Source organism: Pezoporus occidentalis, unplaced genomic scaffold, assembly GCF_034315485.1.
Source record: "Pezoporus occidentalis ecotype Australia unplaced genomic scaffold, CSIRO_AGI_Poc_V1 ctg4, whole genome shotgun sequence".
In the NCBI taxonomy this organism is placed as follows: domain Eukaryota; kingdom Metazoa; phylum Chordata; class Aves; order Psittaciformes; family Psittacidae; genus Pezoporus; species Pezoporus occidentalis.
The window spans coordinates 1,917,935-1,938,992 of NW_026915724.1; the positions used below are offsets into that span (position 1 = coordinate 1,917,935).

General features: G+C 38.2%; 2 protein-coding genes across 5 annotated transcripts in view; both read left to right on the forward strand.

Moving 5' to 3' along the window:
• UBE2W (ubiquitin conjugating enzyme E2 W) overlaps positions 1 to 6,182 on the forward strand; it is a 66,579-nt gene extending 60,397 nt beyond the window's left edge. Inside the window, exon 6 of the mRNA XM_062633182.1 lies at positions 6,043 to 6,182. Within this exon, the coding sequence (XP_062489166.1) occupies positions 6,043 to 6,065 (23 nt within the window). The 3' untranslated portion in view covers positions 6,066 to 6,182. The remainder of the gene's footprint in view (positions 1 to 6,042) is intronic.
• Positions 6,052 to 21,058, forward strand: part of STAU2 (staufen double-stranded RNA binding protein 2) — a 144,074-nt gene continuing 129,067 nt past the window's right edge. For all 4 annotated transcript variants that reach the window (XM_062633177.1, XM_062633178.1, XM_062633179.1 and 1 more), the window contains exons 1-4: positions 6,052 to 6,250; positions 7,335 to 7,465; positions 11,424 to 11,583; positions 13,359 to 13,494. In XM_062633177.1, the coding sequence (XP_062489161.1) occupies positions 6,052 to 6,250; positions 7,335 to 7,465; positions 11,424 to 11,583; positions 13,359 to 13,494 (626 nt within the window). The remainder of the gene's footprint in view (positions 6,251 to 7,334; positions 7,466 to 11,423; positions 11,584 to 13,358; positions 13,495 to 21,058) is intronic.

Consider the following 21,058-nt stretch of genomic DNA (forward strand, 5'->3'; position numbering starts at 1 on the left):
AGGAAGCTGTGTAGAACTAACCAGTACTGTTGTGACTAGTAGGCGTGGCTAAACACCACGCGGATGTAAGAGAAGTGCGCCACAAATAAAGTAGAAGTTTGCTTATCACCCATATTGGGTTGGCCTGTCTTGCTTCTCCTCGCCGCTTACACAGCAGTAATATAGAATATAAATATATAAATACAAAAAAATATATATTTAAAGACATATATATATATACCCTAGATGATTTCATGCATGCTTTGTCAATTTTTCCTATTCAAAATGTATGAAATAAGATAAATTTTATTAATAATTCTAGGTAATCATCTGCTGACTTACTTTAAGTAGTGCTCTTGCTAAAATGCTACTGTGTGGCTATCTTGTTATTTGATTTTATAGAACAAAAAAGATTGAATTAGTGGCTGGTCTGAAAGTAATGCAAAGCTGTGTGTTTTCTGTCTTTCCCAAATAAGCTTCTAGATATAACCCAGTGAAAAGAAATTATATAAAGCTTAGGACTTTTGTAGTGCTCTTTGTATCAATGCACATACATGTACAAATATTTACTGTGAACATGAGAAGTGGCACACAAGAAATAAATTTTACCTTTTGGCAGTTTTGTATGCTTTTGTGTAACTGAATGAGTGAAGAAATATCAAGAGAACAGGAGGAGAGTGGGGAATTCAATGTTAAGTCTAAAATTAAAAGCAAACCCTCCTTAGTTAGGAAGCTGTTAACTATTAGTGTTCTGTGACTTGAAACTTTTACAGAAGAATCACATTAAAAGCTGCCAGTCAAAGCAGGGGTTGATCTGGAAAAACCCTTGAGATGCTGCTCACTTAGACACTGCCTCCAGTTTGTTGTAATGCTTGCTGTTCCTATGCCTTTCCATATTTTCATTAATTATGTGGATGAAACAGTGCACTTATTAAATTTGTAAAGGTTATAAGGTGGGCTTAGAGGAGGCTGCAAACGTTTCTTACCTAGAATTCAGTGTGATCTTGAAAAATTGAAATTATCTTCTTTTTGCCTTTTTTTTTTTTTTTTTTTTTGTAAGGGAATTTAAGGAAGACCAGAACAAACCCTCATTAGCTGCAGAAGAGATTCACAAGCAGCACAGGCTAGAACTTGCTGTGTAGCAGTTCTGCAGAAAAGGATCTGGGATCATGAATGTGACACTGTTGTGAAAAATAACAATTCAAATGTGTAAGTGGAAGTATTGGATATGTGAGAGACAAGCTCAGCAGTGGCTGGCCCTCAGTTGTTAACCTTTGTAAAGCACTTCACAAGTATGTACCATGTGTCATGTGCAACATACTTGTACACAGATTAGAACTTGTACATTGGGTTGTGGCAGAGCAGTGTGAAAGTGTGGTAACACCCTACTGCATATGTGCATTTTCACTTTCTGTGCAGATGAAGTCCAGTCTTCCAGTTCAGCTGTTCAGATCTTTAGTTTCTCCAACTATTGGTTTTTCATATAACAACTTGTGTTTCAAGTCAAGTATTGCTTTTTCAATTTTTCCACGTTGTGAAAGTGTTTAAGTCATTGTTTACGTTTTCCACCTTCTGTGCCGTCTTACCTGCTTACATATCTTTATTTACTCAATTTCTGTGACATATTCTAAGTATCATTTTCACATGAACATTTATTTCATATCTTAAGATATAAATTGATTGATGTTCCAGAAAATATAAGAAATTATAATCATCAGGAAAAAATACAAGTAATTTTTTATGCTGTGTGGTGCTTTTTAGCATGACACAAGTATATTCACAGTTAAAAATATTCTGCATCTGTGAATATAACTAAATTAATGCTTATATTGATTTTCCAAGGCAAGGTTTTGGTAGGGGGGAGCTACTGGAGGGACTTATGTGAAAAGACCCTGGAAGCTTCCCCCGTGTCAGATGGAGCCAATGCCAGTGGCTTCGAGATGGACATATTGCTGGCCAAGGCCAAGTCCATCAGTGATGATGGTAGTGCCTCTGGGATAACATAGTTAAGTAAGAAGGGGGAAAGTTACTGCGCAGGAGCAATTGTAGCTGGAGAGAGGAGTGAGAATCTCTTAGCAAAACAGCCTTGCAGACACCGAGGTCAGTGCAGAAGGAGGGCAGGAGGTACGCCAGGCACCGGAGCAGAGGTGCCCCTGCAGCCCATTGAGGTCCAACCCTAACCCATCTCCTGCACTGCTTGGGGGGAGCAGGTAGATAAATTGGAAGTGAAGGTGATCCCAGGAAGAAGGGAGAGGTGAGGGGAAGGTGTTTTTGAGGTTTGCTTTATTTCTCATTATCCTACTCTGATTGATTGGTTGTAATTTAAGATAATTTCTTGAACTCGACTCTTTTTTTCACCTGTGACAGTAGTTGGTGAGTGTTTTCGCTCTCTCCTTATCTTGAGCTTATATTTTCTCTCCCCTGTCCAGCTGAGGAGGGGAGTGGTAGAGTGGTTTTGGTGGGCACCTGGTGTCTAGCCAGGATCAGCCCCACCACAATGTTGTGTTTCCAAACTTAGAGGAAAAATGAATGGAACGTTTGACAGCAATATTTTAGCTTTAAAATGTGAAGTGGTTTGTTTTGTTCTTTTATTGTGAGTTTGTTTTGGTTTGGGTATTTTTAGTGTGAGACTAAAAATTGACAGTTTATATATAGTTTAACAAGAAAGTTAATACCAACTGGTAATGGAACCCGTGTAGCTGCCTGTGTGCAAAGTGCCTTCACAGCGGATGGGAAGTAAAATGCAAATATAGTATATTTACATCCCTTTAAATGCCTGCATATCATTTCTAAGCTGTGCAGGTTAGAGCGTTAAAAATACTGCAGTGTTATGCTGCAGAAGGCACCATAAGGTCTAGAATGTAACTTTACAAAAATGTCAGCACTGCGACATGCAGACTTTGACTGGGTGGAGATGTATGTGATTAGGACTGCAAGAAATACCATTGCTGTGGTGTGTTAACATGGCAGCTTGGCAGCTCAGTAAAGACACAACAGTGGCAGTCACAGCTGTGCAGTCCTGCTTTCCCATTGAGATCCAAGTGTCTGTGAGCATTGCCTAGTATCGAGGGGAACTCCTCTGGAGACACATGGGTGGAGTGGTTTCCTAGATGAGAGTTGGGTTAGCCACCTGAAATGAGATCCCTAACCCTATTCATAATATGTAAATAGATTTCTCCTTTTGTATATGCCAGTTTTCTCAAAAACATCCACATAGAAGATTTAACAACGTTTTGATTATATAACTGCATTTCCTCTCTGACCAGCTTAGTGAAATCTCTCTCCCCCAGGTCATACGTTTTGTTGTGTAGTAACAAATGGGTCTGTGCTCCTGGCTGGAAGGCCTCAAAATGTTCTTACTTTGCTGTTTATAGAATAGTACAACATTGGTATATATGTAAGAAATGTAAAGAAAAGATGGAGCACGGAGGTTTTGTCCCCTTTTTGTCATGGCATCAAAGATTAATCGGTTGGTAGTGTGAAAATGACATGACAGCATTATATCAACTGTGTTCTCTGTGTTGCCTCTGCTAGTGGATTTTTAGAACTGATTACAAATTTATTATCTCCATATGCATGTACTTAAAGAGTTAGTCCCTACAATTACATTTACGTCCTGGGCACTTGTTTATACAGATTAATTTACAAAATACTCGTCATTTCTCATAGGAGTTCTGCAGCTTGAGATATATAAGAAAACCCCAGCACCTATATGTTATGATTTTATTCTGATTTCATAATTTAATTTCCTATGAACTTTATTGTAGGACAAAGAGTGTATTTTTTTTTTCTCCTCAACTTTATCTTACTCATTTTCATACTTCCCAGATGCTATTATCAAACTGGGGGTTTTTATCCTTATTAGCAAAGGATCAAACCTACAATTTCTGCCTTTAGAACAACAATACCGTAAACCACATTATTTGGTCATTAGTAAGTTCTGCTTACTTGGAAAGAAGAATAAGCTTTCAAAGTACTGGAAGATGAAAGGCTAATTCACAGCTGGTAGGGCCCAAGAATGAGTCTTCAGTATATCTCATATATTACTATGTGAGTACTATGTGAGTGATGGCTTTCTCATAGTCATGTTTATAAAGCAGAAATGCTCCAAATTGTAAGGAGTTTCTTAAACTTTAATTATTGTGATGATATTTCATGTTTGTTTCATTTTAATAAATATGGCCTGATTCTGACATCATTGACTTGATGTTTACAATTAAGAACCTTTTATAATTCATTCTGATCTATACCAATATATTTAAAATCAGAATGAAACATGTAATATACGAAAGAATTCTATAGTTACACATTCTCAGTATTTAAGTCCTTCTAATAATACTGCTGTATGTATGACAGCAGTAGGACTTTTATGGTCTAAGCATAGTCCATATTTTTGAACACATGAATATATCTCAGTTGACTGCATATGTTTTTTATAATTTTTTGTCACTACTAGCGTTTTACTTAAGATATTTATGAGAAGGCCAAGCGAGTGCATCTTAGCTTCATTTTCAATTTTTTACTTTTGCTTTTCCAGAGATTCAAATCAGCCTGTCTTTCCTCAGTAATAAAACTGGCATTCCAGTCTGAACTTCTTCTCCAAAGCACAGTCAATAGTAATAGGATTTATTATTTTCGTTATAATAGTGCAGCTGTTGTACTTTATGGTGTATTGAATGATTTGGGATCTTAATCCAACAACAGTGTCCCTCTGAGTAGAGATACTTGGATGTTTTTTAACAGATCTGGGGGGGCAAAAATACTGATGTAATCAGAACTTTTTTATATAATTCTACTAATTTCAGTAAGATCTTAGATGGGATTGGTTGGGATTTTTGCTTAGGAAGAGAGAATTCCTCAACAGAAGTAGCAAGCAGCTTAGTGGTAAGGGTCTGCTTGTAATGGAGGAGAGCTGGGTTCCTGTCATCTTCTGCTTTTGCCAGAGGGACCAGAGCTGCTGCTGAGAAAGTCCCAGGTCTCCAGGCTGCTTGTTGGCTGCTTTGGGGGTTGTCTCTCTATTCACTCTGTACAGACCATATTATGGGCATGAAACCTAAAAAATCAAGTCCGTGCCCATGCTACTGCATAAAATGTATCATCCCGTTTGCTGCTGATGCCAAAAGGAGAAGTTCAAGACTTTCCCTGGAGGACTGAGAATGTCTGCCTCCTCTCTTATTTGTGTGGATTGCCTGGGATGCCTCCTGGCCTCTGAACTGCTCCCATGTGGTTTTTTCAACAGTTTTTTGTCAGTAGCCAAAGTTTTGCCGACGAGCATACTCTCAGTGAATAGTGTGAGGGAGCCGTGCCCTGACCCTCATTTGTTTACGAGTGTAGACTTAGCCAAAGAACAGGTATTGGTAATGAAGAGACTCATTTTGGGTAGTTGAAGAGAGATAATTAGTACCTGGCATGTTCCTGGTAAATGCTTTAGGCAGTGGGTTAAAGGCTAGTTTAGGAAATTGTAGTACCTGTGCTAATAGTTTATAGAAGTGTTGAAGTGCTCCGCCTGTTGACTGAAGAAGCAGTTATTTTTTAGAACGCTGCTTTGGTATTTTATTTGGTGTTTGGTTTTGCTCTTTTTTTTTTTTCCTCTTTTGTAGTGTGGTAACAGGCAGAAAACCCCAGGGATTTTCTCTTTTTGCCTCATTTGGTATTTTGTGTGCAATTTACTGAAAAAACTATGGCAAAAGATGGCTATGGCAGTTTGTTGTAATGACGTTCTTTCTTGAAGAAACTGGCAGGTGCTAATCTCATCAACAAAATAATTACATGGATTTTTATTCTAGAATAATAGTTCTTCCTCCTGTATTTCAGTCAGGGTCTGTCCATAGCTGAGCAACAGAACATTCATGGCATGTGGCTTCTGCTCTGGTGATGTTCTTGGGCTATGAGCTCTCTTTCTCAATGCTTCAGTTTGGAAATAATGTTTTCAGAGGCATTTACTTCCGTGGATAGTTTTGTGGCTCAGATCTAGGAGCAAAAAAGAAGTGTTGCTAATATCGCTGCCATTATTTGATAGTCAAAATTCAAAGTGCCCTGCTTATAATAATTTGTTTATTGCAGTGATAGGCAATGGCACAAGTTAAGATGCAGACTACAGCAAACCTGTCCGGACCCACCATGTCTCCTATGGTGCTACCCCTACCAGTTGCCACTACAAATACACTGGGTCTGCCATCCGCAATGAATGGATCCATTTCAGAATCAGCTGCCAGCTGTAGCAGTCCTACTGCTGGCCTTGTGGATCCTGCTCCTTCTAGCAACTCACCAGGTAAGTTGGTTCAGGTGTATTTTCTTGGTGTTCAAACAAATTTTTTTGATGTCTTATTGATTTGAAAAATAACTAAATAAATTAGGTCTTAAAGATTATTAAAATAAGAGAAAAAATCCTATAGAAAAATATTTTGGCTAAATAGATTGTTTATTAAGTTAAATTTCTTTAATTGAGCTCAGACTTACTGTGAAGTGTTGACCAATGACATAAAAGCTCAGAAAAAAACGAACGTCTATTTTGTCAAATTCTGAGCGTATCTTTTGTACAGAAGTTTTAGTGGTGCAGGAAGGTCTCCAAGTGTATTTCTCTTCCCTAGAACAGAATGTCTTCAGACTGCTTGGCAGTATTCAGTGTTTCTTTTGTAGCCTAATAAATACTGTAGTTCCTATGCTGAACTGGGTATAAAATGCAGAAATGTTATCCTAAAAAAATAAGCAAGAGACAGTGTGTGTTAGGGATGAGTTGAAAAGCAATAGAAAGTTAAAAAATAGTAAGGCAGTACACATGAAGTAAGTCATCTAAGAAAAGCAGAACAAAATCCTTAAAGGGGGAAAAAAGGTGGTTTTTGGGAGTGCTCTGAGAGTGACTTCATTATTGTGAGAAAAGTCTAAAACACCAGGAAGAAGCAGGGAGAAGCAGGTGGGGACCGCAGGGTTTCATCTGCTATATTTATCTTGCAACTCTTACTCTACTTCTGCTTCAAAGTGTCAAGAAACCATTCAGAAAGAGTAGTCAGTTCCTGGAACCAGTGTGCTCCTGACAGTAAACTTGGTGGCGTGGAAAATGTAGCATATGTATATGTCCTCCTACACTGTCATGCTTTATAGAGACATTTTGGAAAGAAATAGTTGTATTTTTAGTATTTTTTTTAATGGCATGTAATCAAAATGGTTATTGTAAAATACATATTCTCCTATGATTAATATGTAAATAGCATTTAAACATTGTATTTAGCATATTGCAGAATTATTTTTTAGCCAAAGTATTTTCTTTTCTAAGCCTGATTCTGCTTTTACAAAGCTTTACAAAGTTGTGAAGAACACATTTCTCCACAAAAACTTTACAGACTCTTTATTTGCAGCTCCTCTCCAAGATAACATGGCAAACCCCAAAGAGAAAACTCCAATGTGTCTGGTAAATGAGTTAGCCCGTTTCAATAGAATTCAACCCCAGTATAAGCTTCTGAATGAAAGAGGGCCTGCTCATTCCAAGGTAAGGTCACAGTTCCAGGTGATGAGCCATACCTTAAATGCTGAATAGATAATGTCATGGTCTGGACAACTGTGCTTGTCAAAGACAGCCATGCTGCTTGTCTGAGGGGTTTCTTACTGTTATTTATTTGCTTTCTTTTTGTTCTTTACTGATTTCAGAAAGTATGTCTGTATTTCTGTGGAAGTTCTGTACATCATTTTAAACGTAACTTTCACTTCCACCTTTGAGTTTATATTTGTTGGTCTCTGTAAAAGACCTTGTGAAGGTCTTTCCAGGGTAGGACTACGCTTTCTTAATCATTGTGGAGCATTTGCTTTTTAAGTTGCCTGAATCTTTCTCCCCAGTTGGTGTGCCTCTGGTATCAGGGTTTGTTTCATAGTAGTGCAGATGACAACAAAGCTAGTTTTGTGTCATTTCTTTTAAGCGCTTATTTTTATGATTCTGTATCCATAAAGTTGATTGCATTGATGCTGTATCATTGGATCTAGCATTATAGGGCACAGACGTTGTTACTATTCTTTCTGTTAAACTCTGTGCAACTTTAACATTTCCTGTGATATTAAGACTCCTGATACGATTATAGCATTAAAGTTTCTAGTGAACAGCTTTGGGCAGTTCTCATACGAGTTTGCATATCCAGCTTCGTTTTGGAAGTACAGATTAGGATGCTTTCAGGTGACGTGGAATACAAGGGGATAGTCTCATTATAATAATTTTCAGGCATAATTTTGAATTTCCTTCCTAGTTAAGAGCAGTCTGGAGGATTGCCTGAAAAGCCTGAAAAACTCAGAAACTGTGGTGTAATTAATAGCTGCTTGGAACTCAGTAGTGGCAGAGCTGTGTAAGGCAGTGGGGTCACACTGCCTATTTCAGTCACAACAGTTTCAGCTAGGTGTGGGCTGCCCCTCTGCCATTGCCCCTGGTTTCTCAGTTGCATGTTATATTGTCAGCTAGTGCAGAGTTGATGTGAATCACTGACCTTGTTTGACCTCATTCATGCATCCTTTATACTGGTAGAAAAGTCAGCAGGTGCAGGGCTAATGAGAGTCAGAAGGCTTTTAGGATTCCTCATTGCAAATGGAAATTAAAGTGCTTTTTAGTTTCCTGAAGGCATTTGGCACCACGGGATACACTGGTTGGTTGGTTTTAGGTTGTGGCATGTTAAATCTGTTGTGCTTTTCACTGTTGTGTTGTATATTTATTTTTTTACCTTTTATCCATTACTGTGAAATAAGAAGTACTTTCAGGATACCAAAAGGTGGCTGTTCATACTCCTTCAGCAGTAAAGAAATTTGAGTTACATTACATTCATGTTATACTTTACATTTTAGCAGGATAGGAAATAAAAAAAATCCCAAACGTATGCTCAGAACAATATTAAGGCTGATTTTGACCTGTGCAGCAAATGCAAAAAACAAAGGAGGGGAGGGGGTGGAAGAACAAGGGTGATATTGATAAGATTATGCAGACTTGTGTACCTTTGACTTACGAAAAGCAGAGACATAGAAATTATTATGACTGTGTTAGCAGTTTAGTATAATGTCTTGCTAGTAATAAGTTGATATACCTGATAGAATATGTGAAATGGAGCTGGGTTTATCCTAGAAAGCATGATCTGAAGGATGTAATGCTGCTGTGGCTGTTTGCCGTTGAAAGAACATCTCATCTTGCTTTCCTCTTACACATACTCTGTTCTTCACTAGTAGTTTTCATAATTTCCAGAGGCATGCTCTGTGAGACAGCTCACTGTATTGTGACCACAAATGCTAGTAAATTTTTGTATCCTTTTTTCTAGTTATCTCTGGAAAGTAAGTTCTGACACTTGGGGTGAAATGGGAAACTAGAAACAGTGGAGATAGAAGTGATGCTTCCTGACAGTGCAGTTAAAGTTTCTAAGAGTCTGCCCTCCAGGTGGATTCTTCATCATGAGAAAAATCTAGAAGTGTTTGTTAGCATAAACGAGAGTAAGCTCTGTGCCTTTGCATTTCCACGCTTTAGCCATCAGGTAAATTAGGGGGGAAGTAAGGAATACAAACTTCCTCAAAAAATTGGTGGGAAATACTTCTTAATTCGTAGCAGAATTGTCAGCTCCAGTATTGTAGAACTTGAGTACTTCATTGACTACTCCAGATTTTGGTTTAGGCAGTTCTATTCCTTTAATTAAATCCCACTTACTGCTGGGCGGGGCGGGTGTAGGAGTTTATCAGATGTGCTAAGTTGAGAAGGTTGGAGCTCTGGCCGTAGAAGTCAGCTGAGCAAATCCTTTATTGTATTGATTTTCTGCTTATTGCTCTAAGCATTAAGAAGAGAGTTATAGGTAGGTAAGTAGCCATTATTAATCATATTTTTATTTAAATTCAATATTATTCACCTCTTATAAAAATACTAGACTGATACTTTCTTGCAAAATAAAAAATATATAAACACCACGTCCAGAAATCAGATTTCAATTCTTCTAGTAATAAGGATGTATGTTTATAGATAATTTATGTAATTACAGGTATTTAGCTGTAATACCCAGCTTAGCTTTCAGGGGAGTGGAGTGGATAGCATTTGACAGAAGGCAAAATAAAGATACTCTTTCTTCCTTCTTGTTTCTGAGGAAATGTCATGACTGTTGTGGAAAAAAAGGACATGGCAATAGGAACTGTGATAGGGGGACTGGCACTGTGCTTCTGAAAATTACAGTAGGCCAAAGCTCAAGCCTGTAATTAAGACACAAGTATATATTTATAGCATTCAGTTCATATGCATGGTATGTACATGTATAGGGCTGAGTTGGGAGGTAGACACATACTTGTGTACAAATGCTTGTTTGCAAGTACATGCTAAATGAAAATATATGTAAAGGCAAATTTAAAGGTTGCCCATCTCTAGATACTTGGTCCTGGATCCAGCAAGTTTAAATAACTTAAAAAATTACAGAACAAACACCTATGAAAATAAAAATTGTATTTTATATACTCCTCACACTAACATGTAGATTTCTTTATGTTGGCTCAAGTGAGTTAACATGTTCTCTGAGGTAGGTATATCTTAGTTTACCATGTGTATCTGTCTTTTAAATCCTGCTTTATGTGTACGGAATTGATATGATAAAGACTTTGAGTTCTTACCCTTTCTCCTCTTATTCTTATATGCTCAAGTTGAACAGAACATGGACGTATCACACAGAAGATAAAAGAGTCTATCTAATGTTTTAAAATATGCATTGAGTTTCATCTTCATGATTTGCACAGCATAGATACTGCTTGAAATAATCCTTTATTCCAGATTTGAAATATGTTTTTTGATCAGTTAGTCCATTTCTGAACTCTGAAGTTTTACAGTTCCGTTCTTTGCTATAGAGTCCACATTAAAGAACTGCAGTTTTATTCAGAAAGATAATACTTCTTTTCTTTCTTACTTCATATTTTCGAACATATTTGGGTTGTGACTCTGCCCTAAAGTTATTTTCAGAAACCAGGTTGTGTGAGAAATTATTTCACTGGGTTCATGTGTTTGCGCCACATTCTCTGCTGCCTTGAAGAGGAGCAGTCATTTAAATCCATTCAGAATTATTAAAAAATTACTTTTTTTAGTAGCATTATTTACATTTTTCTACTAGTAGAGTGACTAAATTCATTCAAATGTGTGTAGAATCGTGGTCTTAACTGATCTGTATATAGTCTTTCAGGAGTAGATCATATGTTTTATGTTATTATTACTTGGTTTAAATATTATTCTGCTCTTTCATAGTTGACATTAACATTATGCTATTTTGCTTTGTCGTTTGAAAGGCTTAATGTTGCCCACTGCTAAGGACTCACTGATCTCTCTAAGAATCAGATAGTTTTCTGGGAATTGAACATAATGAAAAGAGAGCACAGTTTCTCTTCAGCTCTGAAAGCTTTTATACAGATTGGTCTAGTCCATAGTGATAATCTTGCCAGTGTTTACCTTTTCTTTGTCTTTGAAGATGTTCACAGTGCAGCTGACTCTCGGAGAACAGACATGGGAAGCTGAAGGAAGCAGTATTAAAAAGGCCCAACATGCTGCTGCTAGCAAAGCACTGAATGAAACTACCCTTCCCAAACCAACACCTAGACCACCCAAAAATAATGTTAACAATAATCCAGGTATGTCATTTTCCTCTCTGTGTAAATACTGTTGAAGTGTTGGAATATTATACTACCAATAAATAAATTTAATAAGATATAAGTTGAGTTGGAGGATGAGAATCAACATAGCTGACTTACAGGTATGATAGTGTAATGAAGAACTTCTAGGGAATTTGCACAGGAGAATTTTTAATGTACATAATAGTTGAACTGTATGTGAATATGTTATTTAGATTAGGATTGGATTTGTACAAGGTTGAGAGAGGTCCTCCTTCCCCTCTACTCTGCCCTGGTGAGACCGCATCTGGAATATTGTGTCCAGTTCTGGGCGCCTCAGTTCAAGAAGGACAGGGACCTGCTGGGGAGAGTCCAGCGCAAGGCAACGAAGATGATTAAGGGAGTGGAGCATCTCCCTTATGAGGAAAGACTGAGGGAGCTGGGTCTCTATAATTTAGAGAAGAGGAGACTGCGGGGTGACCTTATTAGTGTGTATAAATATATAAAGGGGGAGTGTCACGAGGATGGAGCCAGGCTCTACTCAGTGGCAAACAATGATAGGACAAGGGGTAATGGGTACAAACTGGAACACAAGAGGTTCCACTTAAACTTGAGAAGAAACTTCTTCTCAGTGAGGGTGACGGAACACTGGAACAGGCTGCCCAGGGAGGTTGTGGAGTCTCCTTTCCTGGAGACATTCAAAACCCACCTGGACACATTCCTGTGTAACATTATCTAGGTGTTCCTGCTACAGCAGGGGGATTGGACTAGACGATCTTTTGAGGTCCCTTCCAATCTCTAGCATACTGTGATACTGTGAGGTACAAAGTGATTGTAGATGACTGACATACAGGACAAAATAGTGTAAAGTGATAGGACTTTTAAATGAGTTCTCTTAAAGCCTACTTCTTTTGTTATCAGCTTTTCCCTTTAAGAATATGCTCAAAGCCAAAAAAAATCTAGAAGCTTGTGTAATACTCTGCAATGTCAAGAATCAAACCCAGGATTCCTTTTTATAGTCACAGCTTTTTAAAGTCACAGTGATTTTGAAGGACACAGGGCAAAAACATTGTCCTGGGCCTGGAGAAGCCATTTATTGGTCTCTAAAGTAGCAAGAGAGTGCTATCACACCACTTCAAAAGAATCCTTAATGGCTAATGCCCAGGATACAACTCCCAAGCTATTTTTGTATTCTGTGACCAGTAGATGGCTGTAGTGACACTGATTTCCAGTATTGTTTTTCAGTTTGTTAGATCATTACTGTTAGCTCATTAGCTTTTAGTTATAGTCTTAAATTTTCAAGTCTTGCAAATAAAACATTTTTTCTAACCTGTAAGATTACCAAATGACTGCAGTAATGCCTGTTGCTGTTTGTTTGTTTCAATGCCTCATTGCTCTCTTTGTGGTTTTATTTAATGGTATTCAGTGGGAAGAGACATTATTTTTTTTATAGTTTAAGGAAGTGTCATATTATGAGCACTTTGGAAAGATGAATAACCAGCTTGATTATAGCACTGACTTTCTCATTCATATATGAAGATTAATCTGAAACTGCATAGAGAATGCACTGAGATAAATGTTTTAAATGTTCTTTTTTATTGCTTGTGGTTAGGTTAGCATCTATATTCCAATCTTTTAGAGAAGCTGAAATGTCATGGTAGTTGCATCTTTTTCAATTTAAGAGCAGAAGAATATCATGCAGCTGCCTTTTTGCTGCTCATCCCAGTTTTGCTTGTGTCTCTTGCAATATTTGTGGTTTAAGTGCCTTACATGTATTCTTTGGGGGTTTTTTGCAGGCAGTATAACTCCAACCGTGGAGCTGAATGGTCTGGCTATGAAAAGAGGAGAGCCTGCCATCTACAGGCCATTAGATCCAAAGCCAATTCCCAACTATAGAGCAAATTACAATTTCCGGGGCATGTACAATCAGAGGTTTGTACTTTTCCTATTATTTCATTGTTTTTATTCATTGCTTATAAATCTGCTCTAAATCTTTGTGAAGTTCCTAAGTTATTTCAGAGTAAAATGAAACTCAGATTTCTATGAAGAAGAGTCTCTGCAGTGTTATTTTGAAACATGCATAATCCCTTCTAAAAGAAGAGAGGTGCCCTAAGCATGTCACAAGGAATAAAGACATGTAAAGCAATTGTTCCTGTTTTTTAATGTGCATACTGGAGTTACAGTCTACAGCTGTAGCAATGAGGACGCAGAACATTAGAGAGAGGTTTTGCTTTTCTTGCTGTAGTGAAACGTAATTAGAATCTGTATCATTAAAAGTGAAGTGCTCTTTTCTTAGAAATTGGATATAAAATTAGGAGGGATGCATTTTGAAAATTAACTTGAAACCATTCTCAGGTTTCTATTTTTAAACCAGTTTGATTGTCCAGCTATCTCGGTTCCTTAATCCCCAGTGTTTAGTGAGGAAAAATCCTTCATTTCACAGGTTAGAAATCTATATTCAGAGCCCTCCCTCAATGCAGTAATTACTGTAGTAAGTTGAGTAATTGTTAAGAAGATGGTATTTAAAATTATGTTTATAAAATATCAAATTCTTAAAGATTAAAAAATTTGAAACTCTTAGTGGGTGGAGCAGTTTTTTAACTGGCTATTCAAATATTTTGTTCTTCAGCATGTTCTGAATTTTTGAAGCATCTTTGTCTTCACTATTTGTACAGTTTAATACAGACAGAAAAAAAGTGGAGTGGGGCAGAAGGCCAGAATCTGAACTTGCCTGCTTCATTGTGCTTGTTTGAGTGCAGTTGCACCATGTAGGATGACTAAAAATACTGTAGCTAGCAAATTGATGAAAACTAAGTAGTAAAAAAAATAGATATGCATGTCTACCTGTATAAACACATACATAAACCCCTGTGCATATACCAGCTTACACATGTGTACCACAGTAAAGATGAAACAGAACAACAATGCCATGTAATACTGTTTTGGGGTTTTGGGCCTACTCCTGTTCTGGACATAATTGTTCATTTCCTTGTTTTTGATGTGGAGGTGCTGGGTCCACTATGATCCCAGTAAGAAAGACACTTAGTCCCTGTAAGGCATCATTAAGAAGATGTATAAGAAATATACAGTATAAGTTGTATGTATAAGCTGCCATTGTAAGAAGAGAACAGCAAAGATAATCTTCCACCCCTTCAGATGCTGAGAGCCCTGAGTGGTGTAGCATTGAACAAGACTGAGACCCACATAGAATGTCCCATGCAGACCTTGGCCTCAGCAGAGATTCTCCCCTTCTTGATCATTCACACAGGATTTTCTTACAAGGAGACAACCCTGTAATTTCTATAGGCAAACCAGGAATGGTGTTCACATGAGAACTTCTTGCTGTACTGTTAGATAAAGTCAAGGCCACGCAGGTGGTACCGAGGGGGAGCTGCCCGCAGGCCCCTCTCTTGCAGCAAGTCTGTCCTGTGGCTGAGTGATTTGTGCATCAGTCTCATCCTATGCCCCATGCTGGGCATGGGTCCTGCAGCACAGCGCAGCCCACTCAGGGTCAGGCTAGCTGCAGCGTGGGACGCTGGATCCTGCTCATCTGCCAGTCAGAATTGCTGCATTACTAACAGAGATTATAATAAAGGAAAAAACCCTCTGTTTTGCCACTCAAAATTTACCAGTCTTATACTGGTTTATACCAGTTTAAAGTCTCCTAAGTTGGAGTTTTGAGCAATTTTGCAACAAAGGCACATCAGGAGCTTTCAGTTCAAACAATATACATTACAGAAAAGCTAAAAATGGTTAACATTGCATTTTGTATGGCTTCTTTTATCTAAGAGCTTTACAAAGCAACTGTGGGAAAGGAGGTGCTGATGCTTTCAGGGTCTGTTTACTAGCTGATTAGGTTTCATGTTTGTCAGCACAGCATTTGGCACAGTTCAGTAGAACTGGTGCTCTACTCAGAAGAGGCCAAGGCTGGAAACAGCAGCTCAGGTTTGAGAAATATTGGCGGAGCTGAGGATGAAGTGTGCATACTACTCATCTCTGTAGCCAATGCTAGAACCTGTATTCCCTCACATCCCTGAGTATGCAGTTGGCTTGTTCATGGTTGTTCAAATTAGAGCAATTAATAAAATAAGATGTTGATTCTGACTACAGGGTCATCCAGTTTGCCTTGTCACCATTGAATGCTCGTTTGTTTTATTTTAAGCTATTTTTTCTTCAATTAGAATTAAAGAGAGTCATTCCTGAAGTTAAATTGTCCTGCAGTATTTTCAATTATAGAATGTCTGTAAGTGACAAAACAGAAATTACATCCTGTAGATTTACCTAAAGTAAGTGTTTTAAGCCAAGAATAAAACCAGTAGAAACTAAATAGCAGCTTTTGGTGTTTTAATATGGAAAATAGTGTTAAAGACATCACAAAATTCAACCCTTTGTTTCTTTGAGAATTCAGAAGCTATTTGCTTCTGATACAAAATTCCTCAAAATGTGTCTCACTGCAATCGAGAAAGCTTGAAAAACCTTCACAAAAATAAAAAAAAGGCTTTCAAAATTAAAACCGCTTGTGAAGTATAGGAACAAAGAAAATGCAAAACAATGACAAGCTAAACAACAGACATAAAGTAATTAAAGCAGTTTATTGCTTGGTTTTGAGGAATTTGGGTAGTGTGATAGTTCTTTAAGCAATGTCACACAAAGTGGTGGGGTCCCTGGAATAAACTACAGCTTCTGTGCATTTTGGCAGCTTCTGCTGCACTCAGCCTTTCATGTATGTGGTTGCTTGTGCCTGCATGTATATTGAATAACTGCAGGCTAAGACTGTCACCTTTCCCCTTAGTGCATGGGTGAGAGTGCACAGATCATTCCTCCTTTTCTTTTTCTTCATAGCCCTGCCATTTTAAGTACATATTTTTTCGATGTTAGCTTATTTCCAGTGCTGTTTGCAAGGCCAAACTTGGAGAAATAGAGAACAGCACATCCTTGCCTCTGCTGGAGCCATCCAAGCTGCCTGGCCAAGAAGCACAGGGTGACACCGTTCGTGGACATGTAGTTCCCACCTGCTGGGCAGGCAGCTCGCCTTCTGGGTACTGAGTTGATGCATGGAACTGTTTGCTTAGGCTTAGTTGCTCCTGAAATTATGTATATCAAGCCCTGTGGACCAGTACCCTGAATACTGACTCACCACATTAAAAATGAGATATAGTAAAAGGAAGTTTAAGGACTGGTCTTTGACCAGCTACATCTGCAACTGCTGTCTTCATAGTGGATCAATATGTTGCCCACATTAATGATCAAAAAGGGAATAGACTGTGTGATTATGGTATAAATTACTGAATTTATCATATCAGATTAATAAAAGATTTTATGGTGAAAGAACAGAATAAAATGAAAACTTTGTTTCTTCTGTGAATGCTGAGTTAAAGATTAAATATATGTATCAAAGGGAACAAATTTGAGGCTAGTGTTACTTGACATGAGTGCGTAGCAATGCAATCTAAATCCTCACGCAGCTTCATTTGTTTCACAGAAATTACATAGTCCCATGGGGAAGGAAGGAAAATCTAGCCAGAAGAACAGTTGCTAGAAGCCAGCTTTTGAAGCGAGTGGGTTGCACTGAGGGAGACAATGTAAAATCTGTTGAGTCTGTCTCCAGAAATACACCTACAATTATACAACCCAGTTATCTAATTTACAGAAAGAGAATGAAGTCTGAAATTCTCCTGGCCTTTAGAAGTCCTTCTGCACTGCCTGAGCACCCTGTTTACCTTCTAGGAGGAGACTTCTTTCTGCATGGAGAGCCTCATCCATCTGAGGCACAAGTAGTCCAATGCATAATGTAACGTGTTGTTGGATGTGAAAGACTTTGATCTAGTATTGATTAGATCATCCAGTAGCCTGGACAAGGTAAAGTCCATATTATTCCATGAAGCTCTTTCATGACTTTAGGCACATGATTAGCGTATTGTCTGTTGCAGAATTCCAGTCTGGGGCTTTCTGCTGAGGCTTTCTGCAACAGAGCAGGATTTTATGTGCGGCTGTGTACAAAGCAGATTTTTTTTCCCAAGTATATGTACTGTGGGAGATGTGAGGACACTAAGTTGCCTAAATATGGGCCTCTAGTGCCCCTTGAGACATTGTAGGGTGTTTGAGACATCAGTATGGCAACAGACTTAGAGGAGACCTTTGCTAGAGTGGCAGCCAAAGGCCAGGCAAGATACCCTAGAGCATTTCAAATGGCCCATGTAGCTAAGTTTAAACAATTGAAGGAATCTCTAAAAGTAGCGTTCAGCCATCATACCATTTCATGTAATCCACCAGGACTCCAACTATTCATGAGAAACTTCTGCTTTTCATGAATCAGTCCTGTGTCATATAATGCGGATGTCCTAGGTACATGACTACATCTCAACTGGTACTGTGTGCTTGTGGTTGGGCAAATAGGTGCTGTTCAACTGTGCTGTTGGGATTTGAATCCAAGCTCACATGCCTCTCACATAGTCTCTGCCTGGTCACAAGAAACCCAGTTTCCCATTCTAACCAGTAGAAGGTCTAGCAGAGCAGTTGCATGTCTAGAATGCTCTTTGTCATGCCACAAACAAGGATGTCTAACTTCTGTATGGAACTCTCCAGAGCTTCACTATAATAGCAACTTCGCTTCTATACATTAACGAAATACCTTCAGGCATCTGATCTTGAGCTGAGTCATACTCGAGAAATAACCCTAAGGATGTTGATTTGTAATAATGTGATGAATGCTATAGTGGGAGTCATCTGACTATTGCAGTGGAAGGACTGGAAAAAGATAAAAATCTCTTCCCAGGGAGGAGGCAGTGAAAAGCTTCAGAACAACAAATTCTTTAGGGGCATATCTGGGTAATAATAGTACTAAGGAGAGGCAGGCATGCAATAGTGAAATGCTTTTGGTTGAACAAAATAGTGTTTTGCTTAAAAAGCTGTTAGGCTGTGGACACCAGTGCCCTTGCTCTCCAGGTTGAGTGAACCCCCAGTTCGGAAGTCTGCTGTGTTTAGCTGAGCTAGTCACAAGAGAAGAACCTGCTTGGTTAGGAGTGGTGTGGGGTGGCACTGGGATTTTTACCTTGCAACAGTTGTCAGCTTCAGACTTCAGCCGCAGGGTACAACATCCCTCCACTAAAAAAGGCCAGGAAGAGTCAGAGGTGCTTTGCCTGCATTTCCAGTCAATTGTTGCAAAATTTTGTCCTTAAAATTTGCATTTTATGGATTAAGAGGTGTGATGATGAAGATGTTTACTGACTGACTTTGAGAAAACTCCTTTCTGCATTCCTTGCCCTCCTTGCAGCCTTTTGGACAAATGGCCAAAAACCCTTTTGGAAGAAAGGGTTTTTGAAAACTACTTGGAAATAGAAATTAAGAGTTTGGTTAGAATAGGTTGTATCTCCCTAAATACACGGTAATTTCATTCTGAACAACAGATACAGATTTCAGATAGTTAAAATTTAAGGAAAGAAAGAATAGTTCTAAGAATAATGCAAGTGATCATTCAGTTTAGCAATTTGATTGTTCAGCTGGAAAAGTCTTGTTTAGACCATTAGATGGCAGCATTAATTCATGTTTTGTTGTAAAGAGTCTCACAGCAGAAGCGCTTTCAAAAGTTGCATTTTCCTATTCTGAAGCTTTTTATTACTTTAAAATGTCTTAAATCCAGCAAAAATCAATTAAAACTGGGTTTGCTACAAAGTTTTCCTTCATCTGTCAGGTTTTCTTTCCCTGAAATGCAGTAACTTCAATGACATTATCTGCTTTTTATGTAAATCTAGTGCAAGTAAAAGGTGCCAATTTATGAGCAGTGAAAATTGAAGTGTTTGGTTTATCCGCAGAAAGATAGTGAGAATTCTGCATTTCAATATATTATTTAATTTCTCAGCCTTGACCTAAAGACATTTCCTTAAAGATAAGGCTGCAACTCGGCCACCAAACCTGCAGTCTGTTCATACTAATGAAGCTTTCAGATTATTTGAATATGTCTTCACTTGGAAGGAACTGAGATTGTTAGCTGATAGTTGATTCAATTTTGTACATTATCAGTTGAGGCAGGATTCAGATTGTAGCTTAAACTCTTGTACATCACACTGCTACTACCCTGCTAGTGTATCAGCATGCTAGTGTAATAATCCACTCATAGACTTTCAAAATAATTCTTTGTGTTTGTCTTCTGCATGCTGCATTTCCCTTCCCCTGGCCTGCTTGTTCCCACTCATTGCCTGCCTCCCACACAGACATATTGTTATAAGGAAAGTGTTGAGTACAGCTGTGCTAAGATTTTTCTTTGCTAGTATTTGTTTCTAGGAAAGGAAAAGGGAGAAAGTCAGTCCATTTCCTGTTGGTTTAAAACAGCAGAAACATCTGTTTGTCTTACAATAGCTTTCCCAAAAGAACAGTGGCAAGGGAGCTTGCAGGTGATGAGCTTTGCCATTGCCAGTAGCTATCAGTTTAGACAATGGTGATTAGTATGGTTGGCTTAAAAACAATATAAAAATTCCTTAAAAGACAGAGGATATTTATTCCTGCAATAAAATTTTTGACAGCTAATGTTTAATTTCCATAGTGTTTTAAATCATAAAAATACACGGAGTATCTGGGATCAGAAACCCCAGATTCTGCTGTGGAATCTACAGACTTCTTAAATGCTGTCCCAAAGCGATTTTTCTGCAGTCCCCTCACCCTATTATGGGATATTTCCAGAGTGCTCACAAGATGGTGTTATGTGATGTGTCCTGGCACAGCTTGCTTGTAATCCTTCTGACAAACCTATCCACTACATTAATGGGTGCATTTAACCTGTGAGGGATCAATAAAATACATACTCTTAAGTGTATTTACAATATTACATTGACAGCTGTTAAAATAATGCTATGTAGACTAAAAATCAAGCTGACAGAATAAAGAGCAAACTTTTTGGGTAGTATTCTCAGTACAGTGTTTCTTCAGTCTCCAGGTCAGTGTACTTACTTGGTATCATTAAAATCTCAGCCTTAGCTGAAGAGCCTCTAGATGCTTAACGCTTTTCTTGCCTAAAATGTGATATACAAGACATGGCGTTTTGTGCTGTTGCAGTGTTCTAAACTGTTTTCACTTAAGATTAAATAATTTTGTCAATGAGCTCTTGACCCCATTTATACAGGAGCTCCTAAGCCCTAATACTTTATTCTTCTCTTAATATTTGTCTTCATTTTCCGTCAGGGTATAGTGACCTCCCCAGATTAATTGCTTTCTTACTCTAAGAGAACTGCCCTGTCCTTTTGTGGTCCTTCGCTCACATTTGGGGTATTTCTGAATACCTGAAGCTTCTTTCAGCGGATAGGGTTCTTTTGATTGTCAACTTTCTCAGATCTTTCTTTGCTCTGGAGAAGGTACATCTGGCTCCACATCTCCCTCTCCAAGTTTCAGCCATGACTTGTCTTGTTCTCGCTTAGGCTGAAAACATGAAGAAGCGAAATATAGATCCTCTTAATCTTTGGTTTCTTAATGTCTGTCTTTCAATACTGTTCTTCAACTTGGGAGA